Source organism: Artibeus jamaicensis, unplaced genomic scaffold, assembly GCF_021234435.1.
Source record: "Artibeus jamaicensis isolate MK-2021 breed Jamaican fruit bat unplaced genomic scaffold, CSHL_Jam_final contig_685, whole genome shotgun sequence".
NCBI classification, from domain to species: domain Eukaryota; kingdom Metazoa; phylum Chordata; class Mammalia; order Chiroptera; family Phyllostomidae; genus Artibeus; species Artibeus jamaicensis.
In genome coordinates this window covers 28,382,841-28,404,737 of record NW_026521924.1, presented here as the reverse complement: position 1 = coordinate 28,404,737, position 21,897 = coordinate 28,382,841, and the positions used below count along the sequence as shown (strand labels likewise).

The following is a 21,897-nucleotide window of genomic DNA, read 5'->3' as shown; positions in this document are numbered from 1 at the left end:
GAGAGGGCGGGGCTGATGGGCGGGGAGGGTCTCTAGGGGCGTGGATTATGGGCTGTGCAAGGGCTGGGGGCGGGGCTAGTGGATTCGCCACTGCACTTGGCACCTTGAAGCGAGGCCGAGGGGAATCTGGAAAATGTGGAAAACGGATTCAGAGATCGGCAAAATTGGAGCCGGCTTTCTGCTTAAATTTAAATAGTAAATTTAACTCATTACTATTACTTAGTATTTAATTATGCACTCAACATTTCTCTTCAAAACGAGTTGATTTCATTAGCCTTAAAGCAAATAAGAAAGAAAAAAAATTAAAACAGAAGAAAACTGAATAAACTTAAGCAAACGTTTAAAAGGGTGATTTAATATCACTCCTGAGCTATAAGTAGAAAACCAGTATCGCCTATTTCTACAAGGGAGCTGTAAAAATATAATGGAAATAAAACAATATCGCTAGTTTGTGCTGAATACTGTTGACGCGGAAAAGAGATTAGCCATTATTAGACAGGTGATGAAGACAGGCTATCACCACACAGAGACTTGCTAGTGAAAGCAGAAGTAATGGGGAGCATGTCTCCTTCCCTGGATGAACATTATTTAGTGCTGTGTTCACGTGCCTCCAGGCGACGGGGTCCAGCTCCTGCTCTATATAAACGGAAGAGCTGAAGCCTGCATAGATAGACTCAACTCAATCTCAAAGAAAGGAGCAGACCTACATCCCAGATGTTTTGAATCCCAACCTTCTCCACTTTCTACTGCACCCAGTTGACTCTTGCACATAGCCCATTTAACGAAAGAGACATCTTTTTAAAAAGGCAGTCTGTGCTGACAATTCTCCATGGTTTTCTTAATCTGGAAAGCGTATGATCAATTAAACCTTCACCTGAAAAGCCACAGTAGGCCTCACAGGAAGGAGTCTACATGGGAAAAAGAAATCATGTTGGTTAAACCGGGGTAACTGAATGCAAATTTGTGCCTTCTTTGTCCCTTTTACACTCATCTGGATTGATTTTGCTTGATCTGGTGGTAGCAGGAGAATTGTTTTTAGCTGTCCATATGGGCATCTTACAACAAATAAGTTGGCATGGGGGCAACAGCCCAAGGGGGCCAATGTTTATACTCCCTGATCCTGTTTCCTGTTCTTCTGCTAGGCACTCACGTGATCTTCCCCTTTTTTGCAGGGCGGGTGGCAGAGGTGTGCTGTGGGAATTTACAAGCCTTCCTATTGTTCTTGTTCCTGACGCCAGATGCTATGGTGGTGAGGATGGGGGGGGGATGAGCAGGGGACCCCCAGAGCTGAGCTTCAAATCTACTGAGGGCCACATTTGGGCTCTTGAACTTTCCACTAGTTCATACCCTGAGTCGCAGAGACAAGAGGACAGGAGTGACATAACATTACTAGTGAACGTTTTTTTGGCTGCTTATTATTCCAAGCACTTCACTTGAACACATCCTCACAGTAACCTATGCCTTAGGTTCTGTTATTATCTCCATTTTACAGCTATGCAAATTAAGCACTGAGAGATTGAATTGCTTTTTAACACAGATGGAAAATGAGAGTCGGGATTTGACCATCACGTGCCCTCTGGCTTTAGCTTCTATACTCTTCAGGGTGCCCATGCATCAGAGTCAGCTGGAAGGCTTTTTAAAACACCAACTCCTGGAACCGACCTCCAGAGTTTCTGATCCAGTACATCAGTAAGTCTGGGGCGTGGCCTGGGGATTTGTATTTCTGATTGCTGTCCAGGTGGGGTCGTACTTTGAGTGCCACCCGCCTACACTGTCTTTCTTTAATCCCCATCCATGCTGAGACTACATCCCTTCCTGTTTTTCCAAGGCATCCCCAGGGACAATGTCCCCAGTATCCATTTTCTTAGCTTGCAAATATATAGCCAGTCCTTCCTCCTCCCCACAGTCATACTCACTGTTTGTCAGCAACAATCGACCTAATAATGTGTGTCAAATGAATGAAACTTCCTCTTCCCATTTCCCCTTAATGTTTTTGAGGAAAATATTATTTCTTACAAGTCTCTTCTCTCCTTTCATTTTTGGCAGCCTCTCCCAGGTTTGCCCACATGAGCCAGGCTATTCTTGGGGTTCTGTGAGCTTGGAGTGGGGGAATAGGTTCTCTCAAAGCTTTTGCAAACTTGATTTTTACTGCCAAGGTAGACTCATTTATTCAGGCGACGAAGAGTCACTGTAGGCCTACTGTGTGCCAGGCCCTCTACAGAGTGCAGGGAAGATTAGATACAGTGCTAAGGAGAAAGATGTGGTAATAGACGGTAAGATTGGTGGGTGGTGACTGATGCTTTAAAAAGCTTTTTGCCCTGGCTGGTGTGGCTCTGTGGATGGAGCATCAGCCTACCAACCAGATTGCTGGTTCAATTCCCCACCAGGGCACATGCCTGGGTTGTGGGCCAGGTCCCCAGTTGGGAGCATGCAAGAGGCAAGCAGTCAATGTTTCTAGCCCTCTCTTTCTCCTTCCCTCCTCTCTCTCTAAAAATAAATAAATAAATAAATTAAATTAAATAAAAGTTTCTCAACTAAATAATGATCCTCATGAAAGTTGCAGGGAGATTTGCTCTAGTGTGAGTGATTGAGCCTGTCCAGGCCCATACTCCTTACCCACAGAAACTGTGAGGTAATTAGTGTGTGCTGCTTAAGCCACTAAGTTGGTGGTCATTTGTTATGTAGCAACTGATAACTGATTCAAACTCTTTAGTGGGTAATTTCCCTAAGTTAAAAAACAAAACTGGCCAGTAGCTCAGTTGGTTAGAGAACATCCTGATATACCGAGGTTGTGGTTTAATCCTTGGTCAGGGCACAAATAAGAATTAACCAATGAATGTATGAATGAGTGGAACAACAAATCAATGTGTTTTTCTCTCTCTATCTAAAATCAATCAATAGCCTGGCTGGTATAGCTCAGTGGATTGAGCACGGGCCTGTGAAGCAAAGGGTAGACAGTTTGATTCCCAGTCAGGGCATATGCCTGGGTTGCAGGCCAGGTCCCCAGTAGGGGGCGCACAAGAGGCAACCACACATTGATGTTTCTCATCCTCTTTCTCCTTCCCTTCCCCCTCTCTAAAAATAGAATAAGCAAAATCATTAAAACAAAAAAGCAAGTTTCTGAAGATGATTTAAAAATAAAATAAAATCAATCAGTAAGAAAAGAAATGAAAAAAACCCAAATTCAATTCCTCTGTCTCACTAGTCATATTTCTAGTGCTCAACAGCCACATGTATTAGTGACTCCATATCAGGGCACAGTACATATAGAACATGTCTATCAGCACAGAAAGTTCTGTGGACAGTGCTGCTATAGATCTACTCACACGGGTGGGAAGGGTACGGACACACGGATGTCCAGGGCAACAGTGGTCACAGTAGCAAAGTGATTAAATCTATACAGTGGATATAATTACTGGTATGTCAACTCCATGAGGAGAGAAATTTTTTTTCCATTTTGTTTACTGTATCCTTAGCTTTTAAAACAGTGTCTAGTGCGTAGTAGGTGACTCCAAATATATTTGTTAAATGAATGTACAGCTGATATGGAATGATCTTTGACATATATTTTAATTAAAATTATACCCAGATGCTGGGGAATGTAACTGGTATGTGTTTGTGTATGAGGAGCGGATGCCTGGGGTTGAGGGGTTTCCCAGGAGGACAAGTGTTCCGTGGTAAAGCTGGGAAAGTCCCAGGCGCAGGGGCTCAGGACGCTTCTGAAAAGAAGCTGAGAATCCAGTACCAGTGTCTATCATCAGGAAGGGAACCTCAGGGCCTGGGGTCTGGGTTTTGAGTCTGGAGGCAGGCTTACTTTCCTCCTCTTCCCCTTTGAGTTGTCTAAAGTTTTCCCCTATTGTATTTTCTGAACTTTTCCACATCGCTTTTTAAGTTAAAAATGAAAGAATATTGCATTAGGACCTGTGGGAGAAGACTTGAGATGCTGAGATATGACTCCAGCCCTCCAATCATGTAACCCTCAAACCCCATCTCTCAGCCTCAGGTCACGTGTAAAACTTATTACTATACTTATCTAAAGAAAGCAGGATTGACACCATTATATATTACTACACTTATTAATCTATGGGCAAGCAATTTTATTTTGATTTCCAACTGGTAAGAGAGTCAACATGCCAAACTGGTAAGAGCCATGAGGAGTTTCCACTGCCATCAGCAAACGAGTGCCTCAGAGACTCACCTGGTCTAACCAGGGTGAGCACTGCCTCCCTCACTCTCCAGTTCCTTAAGGGTTTACTGTCCTTGACCATTATGGCTTGCAGTTCTTAGCCTAGAAATAAAAATGAAATAAAAAAGGAACATAGCAAAGAGTATGAACATGGGTAACACTGATGTGAAATATTCATTCAATCAACAGCTCCTGTGTGCCTGGCATTCTATCAGGATTGGCAGCAAATGATTTGGACAAACAGGAAAGGCACAGGGGGGTGACCACATAAACACAGCAGTTTACTGGTTACTCCACTAGCTCTCTGCACACAGCATTTTTTTTCTATTTTTTAAAAAATTTTATTTATTTATCTTTAGAGGGGAAGGAAAGGAGAGAGCGAGAGAACCATCAATGTATGGTTGCCTTTCATGCGTCCCCTGCTGGGAATTGGCCTGCAGGGAACTGGCCTGCAACCCAGGAATGTGCCCTGACTGGGAATCGAACCGCGGTTGTCTGGTTCGCAGGCCCACGATCAACCCACTGAGCTACACCAGCCAGGGCTGCACACAGCATTTTTACCATTTATATTATATCAAGAATCAGCCACATAATGAGGTAAAAACAATGATCCAGTATGATCTGACAAGAACTAGAACTGAACAAGGAATATTATCAAGGCCGACTGAAATAAGGATTTCAATCTGCTACCATCAGTGGCAAACTGCATATATTGTGACTTGAGACATTGGCTAATAATACAGTGAAGTCGTCACAATTAGCAAGACATTTAAAAGAACTAAGTATCTGCCCTGGCTGTGTGGCTCAGTGGATTGAGTACTGGCCTGCAAACTGAAAGGTCACAGGTTTGATGCCCAGTCAGTGTCCATGTCTGGGTTGCGGGCTCCAGGTTGGGGGCATGTGAGAGGCAATTGACTGATGTTTCTCTCCCTCTCTTTCTCCTTCCCTTCCCCTTTCTCTAAACAAAACAAAACAAAACAAACAAACAAAAAAAACCCCTAAGTATCCATATATAGAAATGGAATTGCTGGGTCATTTAAATTTATTAGAAGCTGCCAAACCAAACCATTTTCCTGATATTTTTCAATGCCTCTAACAGTGTATGCATTGCTCCGCACGCAACCTCACCAACATTTGGTTGTCTGCCATTTTGATTTTAGCCGCTGTAGCAGGTATGTAGTGGGATCTCAGGGCTTTGATTTAATTTAATTTTTAAAAAAATATTTTATTTATTTTTAACCCTGGCTGGTGTAGCTCAGTGGATTGAGCGCGGGCCTGAGAACCAGACGGTCACGGTTAAATTCCCAGTCAGGGCACATGCCTGGGTTGCAGGCCAGTTCCCAGCAGGGGACGTACAAAAAGCAACCATACATTGATGTTTCTCTCCCTCTCTCCTTCCCTTCCCCTCTAAAGAGAAATAAATAAAATCTTTTAAAATGTATATTTTATTTATTTTTAGAGAGAGGGGAAAGAAGGGAGAAAGAAAGGGAGAGAAACATTGATGAGGGAGAGCAACATCAATTGGTTGCCTCTCAAAGACCCTCAACCAGGGGGACCCGGCCCGCCGCAACCCAGACATGCGCCTTGATCAGGAACTGAACTGTCAACTTTTAGGTCCATAGGCCAGCATTCAATCCACTGAGCCATACCAGGAAGGGCTCGGGGCTTTAATTCTCATAATGATGGATGATACTGAGCACGTGTTTATTTGCTCATTGGCCATTGGTATGTCTTCCCTTGGAAAGTGTTCAAGTCTTTTGTTTGTTTTTTTATTAGGTTGTCTTTTTTATTCTTTATTTGTAGGAGATGAAATATTATATTTTACATTTAGGCCATTATTTCCGTAAGTTTTTATTTTGGAATAATTTTAGACTTACAGAAAAGTTGTAAAGATATTTCAAAGAACTCCCAGAGACCCCTTTGACAAGATCCCCCAATTTAATCACATTTTCCTTATTGTTTCATCTTTCTAAATATGTATGTTCACGCACACAAACACACACATATATATACGTATATATATTCTTTCCCTAAAACATTTGAGAGTAAGTTGTAGACATGATGCCCCCATTACTTCTAAATATTTCAGTGTATATTTCCTAAAAAGAAAAACATTCTCTTATAAAACCATAATACCATTATCAAAACATTTTTTATTATGGATATATATTTTCTTGTTGTGGATATATATAATTTGCCGTTTTGACCGTTTAAAAGTGTCTAAGTCAGTGGCGTTAATTATATTCACAATATTGTGCAATTATCACCACTGTCTGTTCCCCAGATTTTTTCACAAAAAAACACCCTAAACAGAAACCCTGTACTCATTAAGCAATCACTCTCCACTCTCCTCAGCCCCCAGTGTCATCTTTATCTACTTTCTGTCTCTTCAGATTTGCCAATTACAGACATTTCATGTATGTGGAGTCCTATAATATCTGTCTTTTCGGGGCTGGCTTCTTGTACACAGCATGTTTTCCAGGTGGTAACATGTGTCAGAACTTCATTTCCTTTTATGGATGAATAGTATTCCAACGGGTGGGGATAAGCACATTTTGCGTATCCATTCATCTGTCAGTAGATACTTGGGTTGTTTCCACCTTTCGGCTCTTGTGGAGACCTGCTGCTAACGATGGTGTGCAATGTTCTCTCCAGCCCCTGTTCTTAATTCTTTTGGGTAGATACCTAGGAGAAGTGTTGCTAGGTCATGTGGAGTTCTACATTTAACTGTTCAAGGAGCTGTACCGTTCTCCACAGCGGCTGCACCATTTTGCAATCCCACCAGCAGTGTGCACAGTTTCCAAGTTCTCCACATCCTTGCCAACAGGTATTAGCTCATTTAACCTCTCACTCAGTCTTGGGGGTATTTACTCCAATTAATCCTTGAAAGGGAAATCAAGCCCCGCCCCGCGAGGTTAGAGAGCATGTCCAAAGTCACACAACTGGAAAGTGGCAGAGCAGGGATCTGAACTTGGGCCTTTTAGCTTCAGACTCTACTTTGCTTTCCTGCCTTGGAATAATATTGCTTTGTAACAAAGGCAACCTGTATGTAGCTCTCCCTGGCCCGCCTCGAGGAAAGGAACCAGCCTCAAAGACGGCTGGTTCCAGAAACGGTCCTTTGAAACCCAATACTTTAAGAGACCAATATACTACACACCAGGAGCTCATAACCTCTGGGTTACTGTTTTCAGGAGCCATTTAGAATCACCCAGATGAGGTGCTGGCTGAGCCTTTGACACTTCCATCCCCACGAGCTATGTTTCCTTGGAGCTGGCCTGGGCTGGATGGAATCTGATAATAAACAGCCCTTAGCCTGCTGGGTCACCTTTAGACTTTTGGTCGTCTCCCTCAGTTAGATGGGAAGACTTCCAAGTGGTTGGCAGTTGGGTTTATTTTGAAAGAATGAGGGGGTGGGGCTTGCTTGCTGCTTGTGAAGAGGGCTGATTGTGGCAGCTTTCATTCTAAGACAACCCTTCCTCAGGGTTACTAACTGCCCCCAGCCCTGCCTCCACCAGTGGGCGGTCAGAATGGATTCTGGGCCTTGGGAACCAGATGCAGTTCTGAGCCCCTAGAAAATTAATGTTGTACAGCAATGATCCTCATCATGGGTAACCTTAGTTGCAGGCTTATTCCCTTCCAGGAACTGAGTGTTCTTTCTCTGCATTGTCTCATTTAATGAAAAAGGACCAACAATAATAGCTAATGCCTCAATGTACTATGCCAAGTGCGCACCTGGACTATCCCGTAACCTGTATGGAAGTAGGTACTATTGTTACTTTTCTCATCTCACAGATGAAGAAACTCAGGCACAGAGAGGTCATGATACACAGTGCGCACCAGAGTTTAACCCAGGCACGCTGCTCCTGAGTCCAGGTTCTTAGAGGGGCTTGTCCCACTCAGAGGGTTACTAAATGCTGTCCCAGGGACTTCAACCCAGGTCTGTTGTCTGTAGTGTCATTTATGTCCCACTGTGCCATGCTTCTAGGGACCTTAAATGCTGATTTCTTACTCACCATAACCTGTTGCCTCCCAGCACCAAAGGCCTGGCCTGGAGAGCAAGGCCTGTGATCACCATTTCTTGTTCATACACCTTCAGTGGCTCTCAGGTGCCACAGGGTCAGAGCCAGACTCAACCTAGCGTTTGAGGTCCTTAGAGATAGACTGGGCTGATCTTGTTAGCTCGATTTCCCAGCTCGCCTTGCACTCATATTTCTAACCAGAGAAATGGCTCATTCCTTATCTATCCTGAGTGCAGGGGTCAGATCTGGCACTCAGAGCCACGAAGCCCTGGGACACGTTCCTCTGGCAAACACATCCCCCCCCCCACAGGTTTTATTACACAGAGAGGGTAGGGCTCAGTCCTTCTCCGCTGCTGCCTTCCTCAAGGCTTCAAGGATGTTGCTTAGCTCCTCTCTCTTACTCTTGGCAGGGATGTGTGTCCCCACCCTTTTCTTGATAAATTTCAGGGCCCTTTTGTCCTTGAACAGCTCCATGGCGAGCCGTCCCTAGGGGGCAAAGCTACACACCTCTCGGATCGTGTCCCAGACCACTTGGTGTGCTTGGTGAGGAACCCGTGGTGGCAGCTGTGCCTCATCTTGCCCACGTTTTTTTATCACCCTCTGGCCCTTGTTGAGGCCCACGGCCATGTGGTAGCAGAGAGCCATGGCTGCTGTTCCTCGATGGCTGCCACGGTGGAAGCCAAACACGGTATTTTATGTTGTTATTTCATGTTTGGTATCAGTACAGGATCATGGTTTCTCTCCCCTCCCCTAACCTTTGTGTCCTTTGACATGTTCCACTATTCTTTTGGCATTTCCTTACTTTCTGCCTCAGTGAGATGTCCCAGGCTCACAATGCAATTTCCCTACCCCAGCCGCGAGAATCAGTCATTTCTCCAAGGGGACTTGGTTCCTTCTAGTGGAGGAATGGTATTTAGAAATAGGATCTGGGCGCTAGGTGCTTGTTGCTACAGAGGTATTATTTCTCGTGGGCTCTCTTAGCAGACGGAACTAGGGAATACATTTGCACATGGTGTTTATAACTGAGAAGTTTTGCTTTAAAATCTGGACTTCTAGCTCCTCTTCAGAAACCTAAACAGCTGATCATGACCAGCAGGGAAATTGGCAACAATCAGCTAAAGCATCGTAGGGGGTCGACAGTATTTGTTTTCTCACCAAAGTATTTATTGAAGGCTCCCTGTGGGCCCGGTACTATGTTAGACCACATTAATACTAGAGTCTGGTATATGCAGTATGAGACTACCCTACTCTAATACCTAGTTACACCCGCCTTGCATGCTGGGAGGCAGCTGAGTTTCAATTTCCAGTACTTTGTTTTGCTTGCTTTCTTCCCTCCAGCTGGAAGGAAAGCTGGAGACCCTCACATGTCCACCTCACTCAAGGCCCAGCTCAAATTCGACTTCCTCCTTGAGACTGTCCCCAGTTTGCCCTGTCACAGGTCCCCTCTCTAGCCTCTAATCTATAAATCCTCGTAACATTTACCACCTTCAATTCTGAGTTACAGGTTTTTAGTTCATCCCCCTCCTGGTTTATTAACATTCTCTTTCTGATAAGACCGTACATTCCTTGAAGGCAGGGGCTGTGTCTGTTTTGCTCCCGGGGAAGCCCTTTAAATCTAACATCAATAAAAATTTCCATCGGAAATCACTACAATTGATAACCTCTTACCGCATGTAGGACAGATGATAATAATGATAGAAGTGTGAGCAAAACAGGTATAGTTATGTCCTTATGGAGGTAACTGACTTCTGGGGGAGAGATAAGTTAAGATCACACAAGATGTATTTGTGGAATGATTTAAAAACAAATGATCTATATTTTTATTATTGTCCCCATATATATGCACCCTTAGAAAACATATCGTATTGACTGGTATTTTGTTTTCTATTTCAGGGCATGTCTTTCTTTTTTCACCGCCCCTCATGTCCTGCAATTATGTGATCCTTTTCAACAGATACATAGTGGTCATTAGTATACCATTCCCCTACTGATGGACATTTGGGAGGTTTCTGGGTTTTGTGTTTGCATTGCAGACAGTGATGTAACAGGGATCTTGTGTACTTGTTTCTCTGGTAGAGTCCAGGAAATCAAATTGCTGGGTCGTAGGATTGCTTTTCTTTTTCATTTTTCTTTTTGTTCGATACATGTCTGTATCATTGGAATTCATGTGTTACTTTTGTGATTTAAAAATACATAAAATGGAAAGAAGTAGGTAGATTGTTCATGCTGTTGGTTCTTAGGAAGCAGAGGTGCCAATCATTGTCACGTGACTGTTATATAATCTGCTAATCATTATGTAATAATATCTGAAAAAGATGCTCCTATGATTCCACATCACCAACCAGAAAAATCTTGGGCTTTTAACCCTGTCTAAAAGATGAGAAAAATGCTCTTGTCAGCAAATTTGGGTCTTTTTTTCCTTTAAAAAAATTTATTGATTGATTTTAGAGAGAGAGAGAGAGAGAGAAGATGGAATAGAGATATTTTTTATTTCAGAGAGAGAGAGAGGATGAAATAGAGAATGAGAAACATCAACTCGTTGTTCCATTTAGTTATGCACTCACTGCTTTTTTATTTTTTTTGGATGTGCCCTGACTGGGGATCAAACCCTCAATCTTGGCATACGGGGATGATACTTTGACTAACTGAGCACCCGGCCAGGGCCAGGTATTTTCTGATATGAAATATCATCAAGTCTCAGTGACCAGGGTTTCCTACCGGTAAAGCCTTCTTAAAAATCTGTTTCCCTCCTGTCTGTCACAGAACCAGAGCTGGAAGGGGCTTCTTAGCAGGTACCTGGAGTCCTGCAATAATTTCCAAAGGACTGTTTTGTGTTGTTGCAAAGGCAGAGAGTTTGGGTGGAGCTGGAACTGCTGTAAATACCATCACCTTGCAGGCGATTTAAGAGAGAAGCTTAAACGTGAGCTGAGGCTAAAGCACAATGCACAGAAATGTGTGGTGCTCAGACAGCAACAAACAAATACAGTAATCGCTGCTGTTTGAATAGCAAGTTGCTGGTTCTCCAAATCCTTCCCCATGTAGTGTATCATTGACTCCTGAGACAGACCCACCGGCTTTAGCTGGGGACACCAAGGCCAAGAGAGAGAATCCTCTAATTAAAAACCATCTGTTGGGAACCTCATGATCAGGCTTGTTCGGAGCTTAGGGAAAACATGGATGTACAAGGAGCCCCAGGTCTTGTGGGGGAGTGATGTTTAACAATATGTGTAATCCACCGTGGTGACAGATGAGATAAGATCATGGAAGGCAGTGTTGTGGGGAACCAGAGCAAGGCTAGTCTTTGCCTGGAGAAATCAGAGAAAGCTCCAGAAAGGATGTGAGGGCAGAGTTGGGGCTGGAAGCCAAGAAAGCGAGGAAAGAATGAGGCGAGAGGAAGGACATTTACATGGAAGGAACAGCATATAGAGGCACAGAGGCCAGAAGGGTAGAAGAGCATGGTATGTGCAGGGAGCCGAGAGCATGTTCGAGGAAGAGAACTTGGCATGGGGTGGGCTCTCTTCTTTAAGAAATGTCTGGGATAAGTTGAGAGCGATAGAACATAAGGTTCAGGTGCAGATCTGTTCAACAGTCTTGGGTACGTACTAGGCATTTTGCAAGCAGTAGGGATTCAGTGAGCCGTGAATCACAAAAACTTACTCCTCGTGGTGGGTGGGAGAAAAGACAAACCCATGAAATAGCAAGCCACCAGTATTGATGCCAATGTAGGCCACACAGGTACCACAGGTGCCTGGTGAGAAGTCACAAATCGAGGAAGAGGTAATTTCCTTTTACTTATCCATATTTAAAAAGCAAAATGTATCTAGATCTTTATGCCAACTATTGTAATAATCGGTTTTCATATATGAACGCATCTCACATGACTCCCAGGAGATGGAACTATTATTATTACATTTTGCAGGTGGAAAAACTGAAGCTCAGAGAGGTAAAGTAACCTGCCTAAGGTCACGCAGCTAGTAAGTGACAAAGGCAAAGCTGGGACCTCTCTCTGAACGACAGCCTGTAACAACAGTCCTTTCTGGGCTGGATTCAGTCTCGCGTGATCCTGGCATCTCTTGCTCTCTTTAAGCCTCGGTATTTGCTTCTGTAAAAAGGAGGCGAGGCAGCTGTCAGCTCCTGCTCAGAGGCAGTTCAAGTCCAGGAGGCGGAGCCCGGCGATAGCTCAGTCTGCGCTCCTAGCCGGTAGATTCCACCACCAGCTCCCAACCGGTTCCCATGACAACCGACTAGCTGCCATCCTGGGGCGGACAATGTGCGTCACTTCCTGGCCCGTTTACTTCCGGGTCCTAGCCCCAGCCCGACGGTGGCTTTTTAGTTTCCAAAGTGAAACCCTACGGCTTCTGTGCTTGCTCTTCTGTCTCCCGCTTCTTTCTCCGCCGCCCATGGGTATCGGCCTTTCCCCAGCCCAACGCGCAGCCGCGACCCGGCCTCCCTTTGGACCCGCCTACAGGGAACGTCACTTCCAGGCTGATTGTTTCCGGGTCGCTACTGGCCCTGGGGTACTGGTCTCAAACCCCTGCAGCCGGCCGGAGTGGGGAGAGCCCACCAGGGCCCGGCTCCGGCTGCGGCTGCGGCTGCGGCTGCGGCTGCGGCTTTTTCTCGCTTCCGACGGCCGAGGCGTCCTCGGGGGCAGTGCCGGGGTAAGTGTCGGCGGCCTCGTCGGAAACGGCCTTTGGGGTTTCCCCGGGCGGAGGGGGCGCCCGACTCCGTCAGGCTCGGTGGCCAGGGAGCGGGTCCCCTCGCGGACGGCGGGAGCGACGGGCGGGCCCTCCTTTTCGGCTCCTTGGGGGCGCAGTTTCTCCTCAGGATCCCTTGTCCCCCAAGGGCTGCCTCACAGGCACCTATGACCGACCATGGGTGCCTCGAGAGGAGCATCGCCTCTTTGGCGAGTAACCCAGGAGGAGAATACCCCAATTCCATTGTGAGCGGTTAGGGCGCAGTGGTCCTCAGCCCAGTTTTCGTTGGCTGACCTTACTGTGTGACCTTGGAGAAGTCACTTACTCTTCTGAGCCTTAGTTGCCTAATTCATTAGTAAAATGGGAGTGAACCTGCCTTCTAGGACCGAAGTAGTCATGAAATGAGATCTCTGGCAAACAACAGGCATTCAGTAAATGATAGCCGCTGTCGATTCATTCACAGACTTGTGACCGAGTTTGGGACTAGGGTGTTTTCTTTTGGTTTGTTTTACAACTGACGTGGCCCTCCAAGGTTCTAGGAATTACCAGGCCGGGAATAGCAGCCGCCAGCTTCTATCCCCTGCAGCGAGGGGGAACTGCTTCCTTCCGAGCCCCGCGGAGAGGCCGCTGCCACTAGGGAAGCCCAGGTTCCGCCGAGGTTATTTTCAGAGGTTTGGAAGGTCTTTATGATTTTCTCTGAAATCTGGCTGGGGTTTGGGGACCCTCTGGTGTTTCACAGCCAGGAGGGGTGACTTGGGTGTATCTCCGGAGCCTCGGGAATGAATGAATGCGAAGTAGTGAGGTGCGGAGGTGGAGGGGGTTGAACTGCTCTCCCCTCGCTGTTGTAGGAGGGTGGGGGAAGTCTGAGCCCGCTGAAGCTAGACCAGGGATCGGTAAACCTGTGGACTGGGGCAATGCTGGGACCAAAATAGCCCCTGCCCCAGCAGGGAGGGGGCGCGCCTTCAAATGCAGCTTGGGGAATGTTTCTGCTCCAATGGGCCAGCAGAGGTAAAGCCAAACTAATGCTTTGCTACCCAGAACCATTTCTGTTCTGTTCATTGGAGTTTTAAACAGATGCAGCTTTCCTTTGAGATGTTTACAAATAACAATTAAAAAGCCACCGCCTCCCTGGCTGCAGTATGTCTGTCTCTTCATCGATGTGCTTTTCAAAAGGGGCTTAGATCGTGGGTGCAGGAAGTGCTGACCAGGCCTTTTGGCTCGGGGTACCTGCCTGGCTTCGTGAGGGGTGTTCAAGTGCCTTTTTTCCCCCTTCTTCTTCGCCAGACTGGCACATCTTGGCTTTCCAGCCCTTGGGTTGCCTGGAGAAATTAACAGCTTTTGTCAGTGCGCTGTCAGTGCGCTGTCTGGGCTCCTATAACCATGCTGTTTTTGCAGTGAGCATGTTTTTGGTTCTTTTTGAAGAGTGCTGGGAGTAAATTGCTGTTTCTGTACTCAGCAAAGACACCACCTATGACCAGCTCTAATGCAGCCTGTATGCTCCGAAATTGTATTCAGGACGGATGATGTCAGCCGCTTCACTGCTGGCCAGTCTCTGGCCTTGGCCATTGAGCTTACATCACAGAGCTTTGTGGCTCTGCCAGCCCCAGGGTGTGTGGGAAGAGGGGAGTTTTGCACTACAGGAATTTTTGAAACTCCTCTCTGCTCTCCCTGCCATAGGGTGTTCTAGCTTAGCTGAGTCCTTTTCAGTAGAGCTGTCCAGCAGATGGAGGGGGACAGCTTTGCTTCCAAGCAGTGCAGCTCAGAGCGTGAGTTCAGGTTGTGGCATCAGACGGAGTTTCAGATCTCAGATCCACTTCTTCTTAGCCTTGTGACTTGGGACTAATGACTTGGCCTCTGTAAACCTCGGTTTCCTCTTTAACCTTCGGGCTGTCCTGTGGATCTCCTTGAATTTCGTTTAGCCTCAGCAGAGGGCCTTTATGTACTAATCCTATGGTGAATGCTGCTAATTTTAACAACAAATGAATGTGATAAATGGGACAAAGCACAGGCCTCAGGATCAGCCAACTGAGGTTCAAATTGCAGCTCTGACCCTTTGAAACTCTTCTGGGCTGACAGTTAAGGGCCAAGCTTTGGTTTCCCTGTGGCATTATGGTGTGGATTAAATGGGACGATGCAGTTGAAGCAGAAAGCCCAGTGCTCACCACATAGGTTCTTGATAATTGTTAGTTTCCTTCTCTCCTGTAGCATGTATTTTCTGTCAGCCTTTTCCTCACCTACCTAGGTTGATTTACGAATCTTCTTAGATGGGTTTCCCATCCTTGACTTGAAAGTTAGGATTTTGAACAGCAGCTAGGCTATTTGGATCCCTTTTCCTTGTTGATTGTTTGCCAGCAACAAACAAGGGTGTGGACTGTGGTGTGATTATGGAGCAGCAGACTCTGAGCTGGAGGGTGGCTGATGCTGTTAAAAAAAACAAACAAAAAACATGGCTTCTGTGGGCTTGAGGCTGACCTCCTTGGAGAAAACTCACAGCAGTGTTTAGGAGCCCTGATGGCCTCCATTTAAATTACTCTCAGGTGTACCAGCAAACAGTCCTTGGGGCCACAGGCAGGATGGAAGCTTCTGTTAGGCAAATACAAAGTGGTACATGCATATGGGTAAATGCAAGGGCAAATGATGTCTTCTCAGGTTGTAGTACAGTTTTATTGTTTAAGAGAACAGACATAGTTTGATACTAGACAGTAAATTCTTTCAACTAGACTTGGGGGCAAGGCTATGTTTCCTTGACTGCTGTTCCCTACTGCTCCTAGCGCCCTGTATCCGCCCCCACTGCATCCAGCCCAGAGGCTAGCCTGAGGTAGGTGCTGCGTAGATCTGTGTTGAACTCAGGATCCGTGTTGAACTCAGGATCTGGCAGGTGGTGGGAGGAGCACAGCCTTGAAACCAAAAGCCAGGCTTGGAATCTTGGGTCCACATTGTACTAACCCGGAGCTACTTAGAGCACGCTGGTCATGGGGCCTCTGTTCCTTGTTTGTCCAGCTGATCTCCCAGGATTGGTGGGAGAGCTACAGAAACTAAAGCATCATGGTTGCTTACATCCTTTGCATCATTCATGTCACCTGTTTTACCACACACATGCTAAGTGCCAGGCTCTGTGTTTGGCATCGTGATGAACAAAACAGATGTGGTCCTTGCCTTTGTGGGGCTTACTGGGTAATGGGGGAGACAGAGAGAAGAAGCTAGTGAATGGATACACAAAGTCGGTGATGACCCCAGGCTAACTGGATGAGGAGGGACTGGGCAGGTGGGAGTGAGTCGCTGAGCTGGGGTTGTCAGGGAGGCCTGCTGAGGGATGACATTTGAGCTGAGGTCTGAATGAGGGTGAGCCAGCGATGGGGAGCCTCAGAGGAAGAACATGCAAAAGGAACACATGCTGAGGTCCTGAGATAGAAAAGAACGTCCTGTGCTTGAGGAATGACAGACAGTTCTAGTGGGTGGAACCTGGAGGGAAGGGAAAGACCTAGTGTGAGAGGTGAGCAGGGGTGTGGCCATGTAGAGCCTTTGACCTTGGTCGGGAGAGAGCATTTATTCTAAGTGGATTTATGGTTGTGAGCTCCTCAGGCATATTTGTTCTATTTGTTCCGAAACATTGGGCTTTCTTGGCAGGGCAGTGGGTGGGAGAAGGTGGCCTCTCTGAGTCCCTAGTTCTCCTGCATGTCTCACTCCCCCAAACTGGAGAAGTCAGACAAATGGCTCATGAAGACGTGGACAGTTTTACTGTCCTCATGAGCGTTGCCCAGCTGTGAGCCTCTCGGGCTCCCTGAGCTGAGTGCAGACCTGCCACGCGCTCCACAGGCCCATCCCATCTCGCTGGAGCTTCCTTCTTGGTCCCTTCCGATTTCTCGCTGCCTGCAGGAGCCTCTCCCTCAGACAGCAGGTGTTTCTAAAGCACATACCCTGCTTAGTTTACCTGTGCTTAGGTTACCTGCTAAGTAATTGGGTCACGATCCTGCACCCGTAGAGCTATGGTCAGGAAAGGCAGGACAGGTGAGTGTGAAAATGCATATCGGTCACCCACTGAGAGGTTTGTCCCACTCTGCTCTTACCTTCTTGAGAAAGCCTGGCATCTTGGGGGGTATAGCACCTTTGGACACCCGGAATGGCTGGTTATCGGCCAAGGACTTTTAAGCTGGTGCTCTGTGAAGAGCTTTGTATAATGATTGCATACAGTCCTCCCCCTGGTTCTGGACTCTGTGTACTAATACCAGCCCCCTTTTCAGGTGAGAAAACTGAAGCCCAGAGTTGTTGAGAAATTCGCTGAAGTAACCTAGAGAGGCAGACCCAGGGTTCACACCCAGGAAGCCTGGCTTCGGAACCTATTTGTCACCCCTGTGCCATGTTGCCTGCCCCTGGCCCTGGCAATATCCTTCAATGAATACAGTATTACTGGCCCTGGCTGGGTAGCTCAGTTGGTTAGAGCATCATCCTGATACACCAAGGTTGCAGGTTCAATCCCCAGTCAGGGCATATACAAGAAGCAACCAATTAAAGCATAAATAAGTAGTACAGTAAATCGATATTCCTCTTCCCTTCCCTCTCCCCCGCTCCACTTCCTCTCCCTTCCTCTCTCTTCCTAAAATCAGTAAATTAAAAAAAAATTATTGCTGGATCTGTAAATGTTCTACTTACGGGTGGCCAGGCAGACCGCAAGGGTATATAAATTCCATGTCCCAGCTCAGAACGTTCCATCCTCTCCCCGTGGAACTGTAAACTGCTGTTAAGGCAAAGGGGAATGCAGGCCATCAAAGGCAAGATAGAAGCATCTGCCAGGGGCTAGCAGCCAGCAGCCAGCAGCCAGCATGGTCTCTTTAAAATTGCAAATAAGATCCTGTCCCTCTTCCCCTTGCTTTGAACTCTTCAGGCAGGCGCTTCTTGTGGCTCTTGGAATAAATGTGAAATTCCTCGTCTGCTCTATGCCTGCAGCTCCCCTCCCCTCCTCTCACTGTAGGCTTCTTGCTTTCCATGGCCAAGCTCCTTCCTTCCAGCCTCAGGAAAGTGGGGCGTGGTGGTGGAAGGTGTGGACTTCGGCCCGACCACCAGGGCTCTGATCTCAGCTCTGCTTCTGAGGCGTTGCAACTCTCAGCAAGTATCCTTATGTCCCTTTGTCTCAGTTTCTATGTCCGTAAGATGGGGTGACAGCAGTACCTGTCCCCCTAGGGTCATTTGAGGAGACGGAGAGCGTTAGTAAGCTGTAGTGAGACTGATGGTGTTAGCTCAGGGCCTTTCTCCCTGCCTATGCCTCTGCACGCTCGTCCTTCAGGTCTGTCACTGCCTCAGGAGGGCTCTTAGCACTTCTCCTTCTCCCCACAAAACCAGGTAAGGAGCTGCTAATCATATCTTTCATTTGTGAGCTCAGTTGTGAAGCGTGTAATCCGTGTTTAGTAAAGGCACGAATGAAGAGCAGGATGAAGCCCAGGGCTGGCGGTGCCCACTGAACCCTAGGCCCGTTCTGTGTTTTGTTTTGCCGCAGCAGCCTTTGATACGGAGGAATGACACGCTTCTTATTCTTCCCCTTCCGCAGCAGCGTGCTGGTCCGGCCGGGCAACATGTTAGTGCTTTTAGCCATGGCCCGGCCTCTGACCCAGAGGCCGTGGAGGAGATAAGGTAGCCCCTCGTCTCTGGACCGGATGGGGAAGCCCAGTTCAATGGATACAAAATACAAGGATGACTTATTTCGGAAGTATGTGCAGTTCCACGAAGGCAAAGTGGACGCCGCCCCCAGCAAGCAGCGGCCTGGCAGTGACGAGTACCTGCGGGTGGCCGCATCCACCTTGCTCAGCCTGCACAAGGTGGACCCCCTGTATCGATTCCGGCTGATCCAGTTCTACGAGGTGGTGGAGAGCTCCCTGCGCGCGCTGAGCTCCTCTAGCCTGCGGGCTTTGCACTGCGCCTTCAGTGTGCTGGAAACGGTGGGCGTCAACCTCTTTCTCTACCCGTGGAAGAAGGAGTTCAGAAGCATCAAGGTAAGGTCTAGGGAAGGGCCCTCCACACTGGTCTGCCTTCTGCTTTCTTGCCCTTCCAGGCCGCTTTGAGAGGCCTGTGCCAGTTTGGTCACATCCCTGCTCTGCCTGCAGACCCTCCCAGGTTCCCCCTGTTTGAGACAACAACCACAATTACCCCCATGGCTCCTCATCCTGCCTGTCTGCCTAGTGTCATCTCTTAACGGGTCCCCGCCTCTGGCAGCCCACATCTGCAGCCCGGGGTTTGGAAGGACAGGTGGCACCCGGGCTCTGCAGGGCCTTGAGGTGCAGGGCAGAGAGTGTGGATTTGTCCTAAGTGGGCTGGGAGGCAAGGCCATGCTGGGGCCAGTGTACATTTGCAGCTACCCCTGCTGGCTGGTGTACGGCAGTAGTCTGTACAGGGGCGAGAGGGGGCGGGAGGCCAGTGAGGAGGCTGCCGCAGGGGTCCAGCAGTGAGGGAGAGCAGCGAGGAGGGTGAACCTGGGGGGAAGAGGCGTCCGAATCACTCTGAAGGCAGTGATGGCTCAGGAGGGCTTCCGCCAAGACAGGGTCTTAAGTCTGACAGAGGGTGGGGTAAAGGTAAGTTTACAGTGGTTTGTATGGAAAATAGTACAGTAGTTACTAAAAAAATAAGCATAAGCACTGTTTCACGTGTCTACAACCGTAAAACTGCTTTTGCCCCACCTGTATTCTTCAAGCCTTTGTGGAAATGCCAGAAAGAAATGTCGCTCATGGGGCCTTGCCTCCACCCCAGCCCTCTCTCTTCACCGAGTTTACCCTGCTCCTCCTCACTGGGAGCAGGGCTGCGGTGCCCGGCGCAGGGAGCCAGGGGCTTTGCTCCCTCCACTTACACCGTGTCCCACACACCAGTGCGCTGGGCTGTGGGTAAGCATTAGCCTCTGCCTCCTGTAGTGAGAGGACACTGGGATCCTCCCCTTCCCGTTCTGCGGCTCCCGTGCTCCAGTCCAGACTCGGGTGCGCTGTGCTGTGAGGCAGTCTCCCTGTGTGCGTCTCAGAGAGAAAGCCCCGCCTTTGTCTGCCCCCTTCCTTCTAGACCTACACTGGGCCCTTCGTTTACTACGTTAAGTCCACGTTGCTGGAAGAGGACATCCGAACCATCCTGAGTTACATGGGCTACGTGCCTGACTTGGGGACCGCATACAAGCTCACGGAGTTGGTGGAGACCCTGCAGGTGAAGATGGTCTCCTTTGAACTCTTTCTGGCCAAGGTGGAGTGTGAGCAGATGCTGGAAATCCACTCACAAGTCAAGGACAAGGGCTATTCTGAGCTGGACGTGGTGAGCGAGCGCAAGAGCAGTGCAGAGGACGTGCGGGGCTGCTCAGACGCCCTGCGGCGACGGGCTGAGGGCCGGGATCACCTGCCAGCCTCTGTGGCCCGTGTGGCGCTCCAGAAGTCTGCCAGCGAGCGGGCAGCCAAGGATTACTACAAGCCCCGTGTGACCAAAATCTCGAGGTCGGTGGACGCCTACGACAGCCACTGGGAGAGCCGGAAGCCACCCCTGAAGACCTCATTGAGCCTGCGGAAGGAGCCCGTGGCAACAGATGTGGATGACCTCAAGGACGAGATCATCCGCCCGTCCCCCTCGCTCCTGGCCATGTCCAGCTCCCCTCATGGCAGCCCTGATGACCTTCCATCCATCTCCCCCAGCAATGGCCTTGGCCTGCTGCGCGGCACGTATTTCTCGGCTCAGGATGACGTGGACCTCTACACGGACTCGGAACCTAGGGCCGCATACCGGAGGCAGGATGCCCTGCGGCAGGACGTGTGGCTGCTCAGAAACGATGCCCACCCCCTCTACAAGCGCTCGGCCCCTGCCAAAGAGTCCGCCCTATCCAAGTGCCAAAACTGCGGCCTGTCCTGCAGCTCCTCCCTCTGTCAGCGCTGCGACAGCCTGCTCCCCTGTGCCCCAGCCTCCAAGCCCAGCGCCTTCCCCAGCAAGTCTTCCACGCATGACAGCCTGGCCCACGGGTCGTCTGCGAGGGAGAAGTATGCAGGCCAGACTCAGGGTCTGGACCGGCTGGCGCACTTCCACTCAAAATCCAAGCCCTCCACCACAGCCACCTCCCGCTGTGGCTTCTGTAATCGCCCAGGTGCCACCAACACCTGTACCCAGTGTTCAAAAGTTTCCTGTGACGCTTGCCTCATCGCCTACCATTACGACCCTTGCTGCAAAAAGAGTGAGCTGCACAAGTTCATACCCAACAACCAGCTGAACTACAAGTCCACCCAGTTCTCCCATCTCGTGTATAGATAGACTGGACCTCGCCCCTCCCTGCTCCAAGGGCTACACCACTGATCTTTCTGCTTTCCTGGGGAAGAAGTGTTCATGCGTTGATCTGGGCAGCAGAGATCTGCACTTGACCATGTAGGTGCCAGGGATTTGGGTTGGCGGCACCATGTGGGAGTTGACTTAGTGACTAACATATTTCACCTGATGGCTGCTTTGTCGCCTGACAAGGGAGAGGGTGGCAGTTCCGTTCACATCATTTTTGCTAATCTCTCCACTCCCTTTCTGTTTTTTAAAAGAGGATCTTTATCTCTGGGACTCTTGCCACATCTGCCCCTCCCACTGCAAAGCCAACTTGTGCTGGGAAGGGCCCCCCAGGTCACCTCCAAATGCCCATCTGGGAGGGCGAGCTAGAGGCCTGTTGGCTTGTGAAATGAGCCCTCCTGCCACACTGGGCCTCCTCCAGTGGCTCATCCCTTCTCCTACCCGCCCCCCCACACACACAAGGATCCCCCTGCTCTCTCTGCCCTGACTCCCCACCCTGCCCTAGGTTTCAAAGGGGAACCGAGTCCAGTGTTAGCTGAATGTCACCCCATTGCGATCACAGCTCAGCTGAGCCCGTGCCATTTGTGAACAGGGCTCCTGTGCGTTGGGGTGTGGACCTCCCACAGCAGGACTGGCCCCCATTTCTGTTGTTTGCACATGCTCCTCTTACTGTATTGTAAATAGATATTTTTGAAATTTATTTTTAAATAAATATTCGACTTGC

The 21,897-nt window shown here is 48.5% G+C and overlaps 1 protein-coding gene across 1 annotated transcript; it reads left to right on the top strand.

Moving 5' to 3' along the window:
* Positions 1 to 12,537: 12,537 nt before the first annotated feature.
* SPATA2 (spermatogenesis associated 2) lies at positions 12,538 to 21,897 on the top strand. The gene is made up of 3 exons (XM_037167163.2): positions 12,538 to 12,863; positions 18,442 to 18,883; positions 19,935 to 21,897. Exons 2-3 carry the CDS (start codon positions 18,548 to 18,550, stop codon positions 21,153 to 21,155), a joined length of 1,557 nt encoding a protein of 518 aa, XP_037023058.2. The 5' UTR covers positions 12,538 to 12,863; positions 18,442 to 18,547; the 3' UTR covers positions 21,156 to 21,897.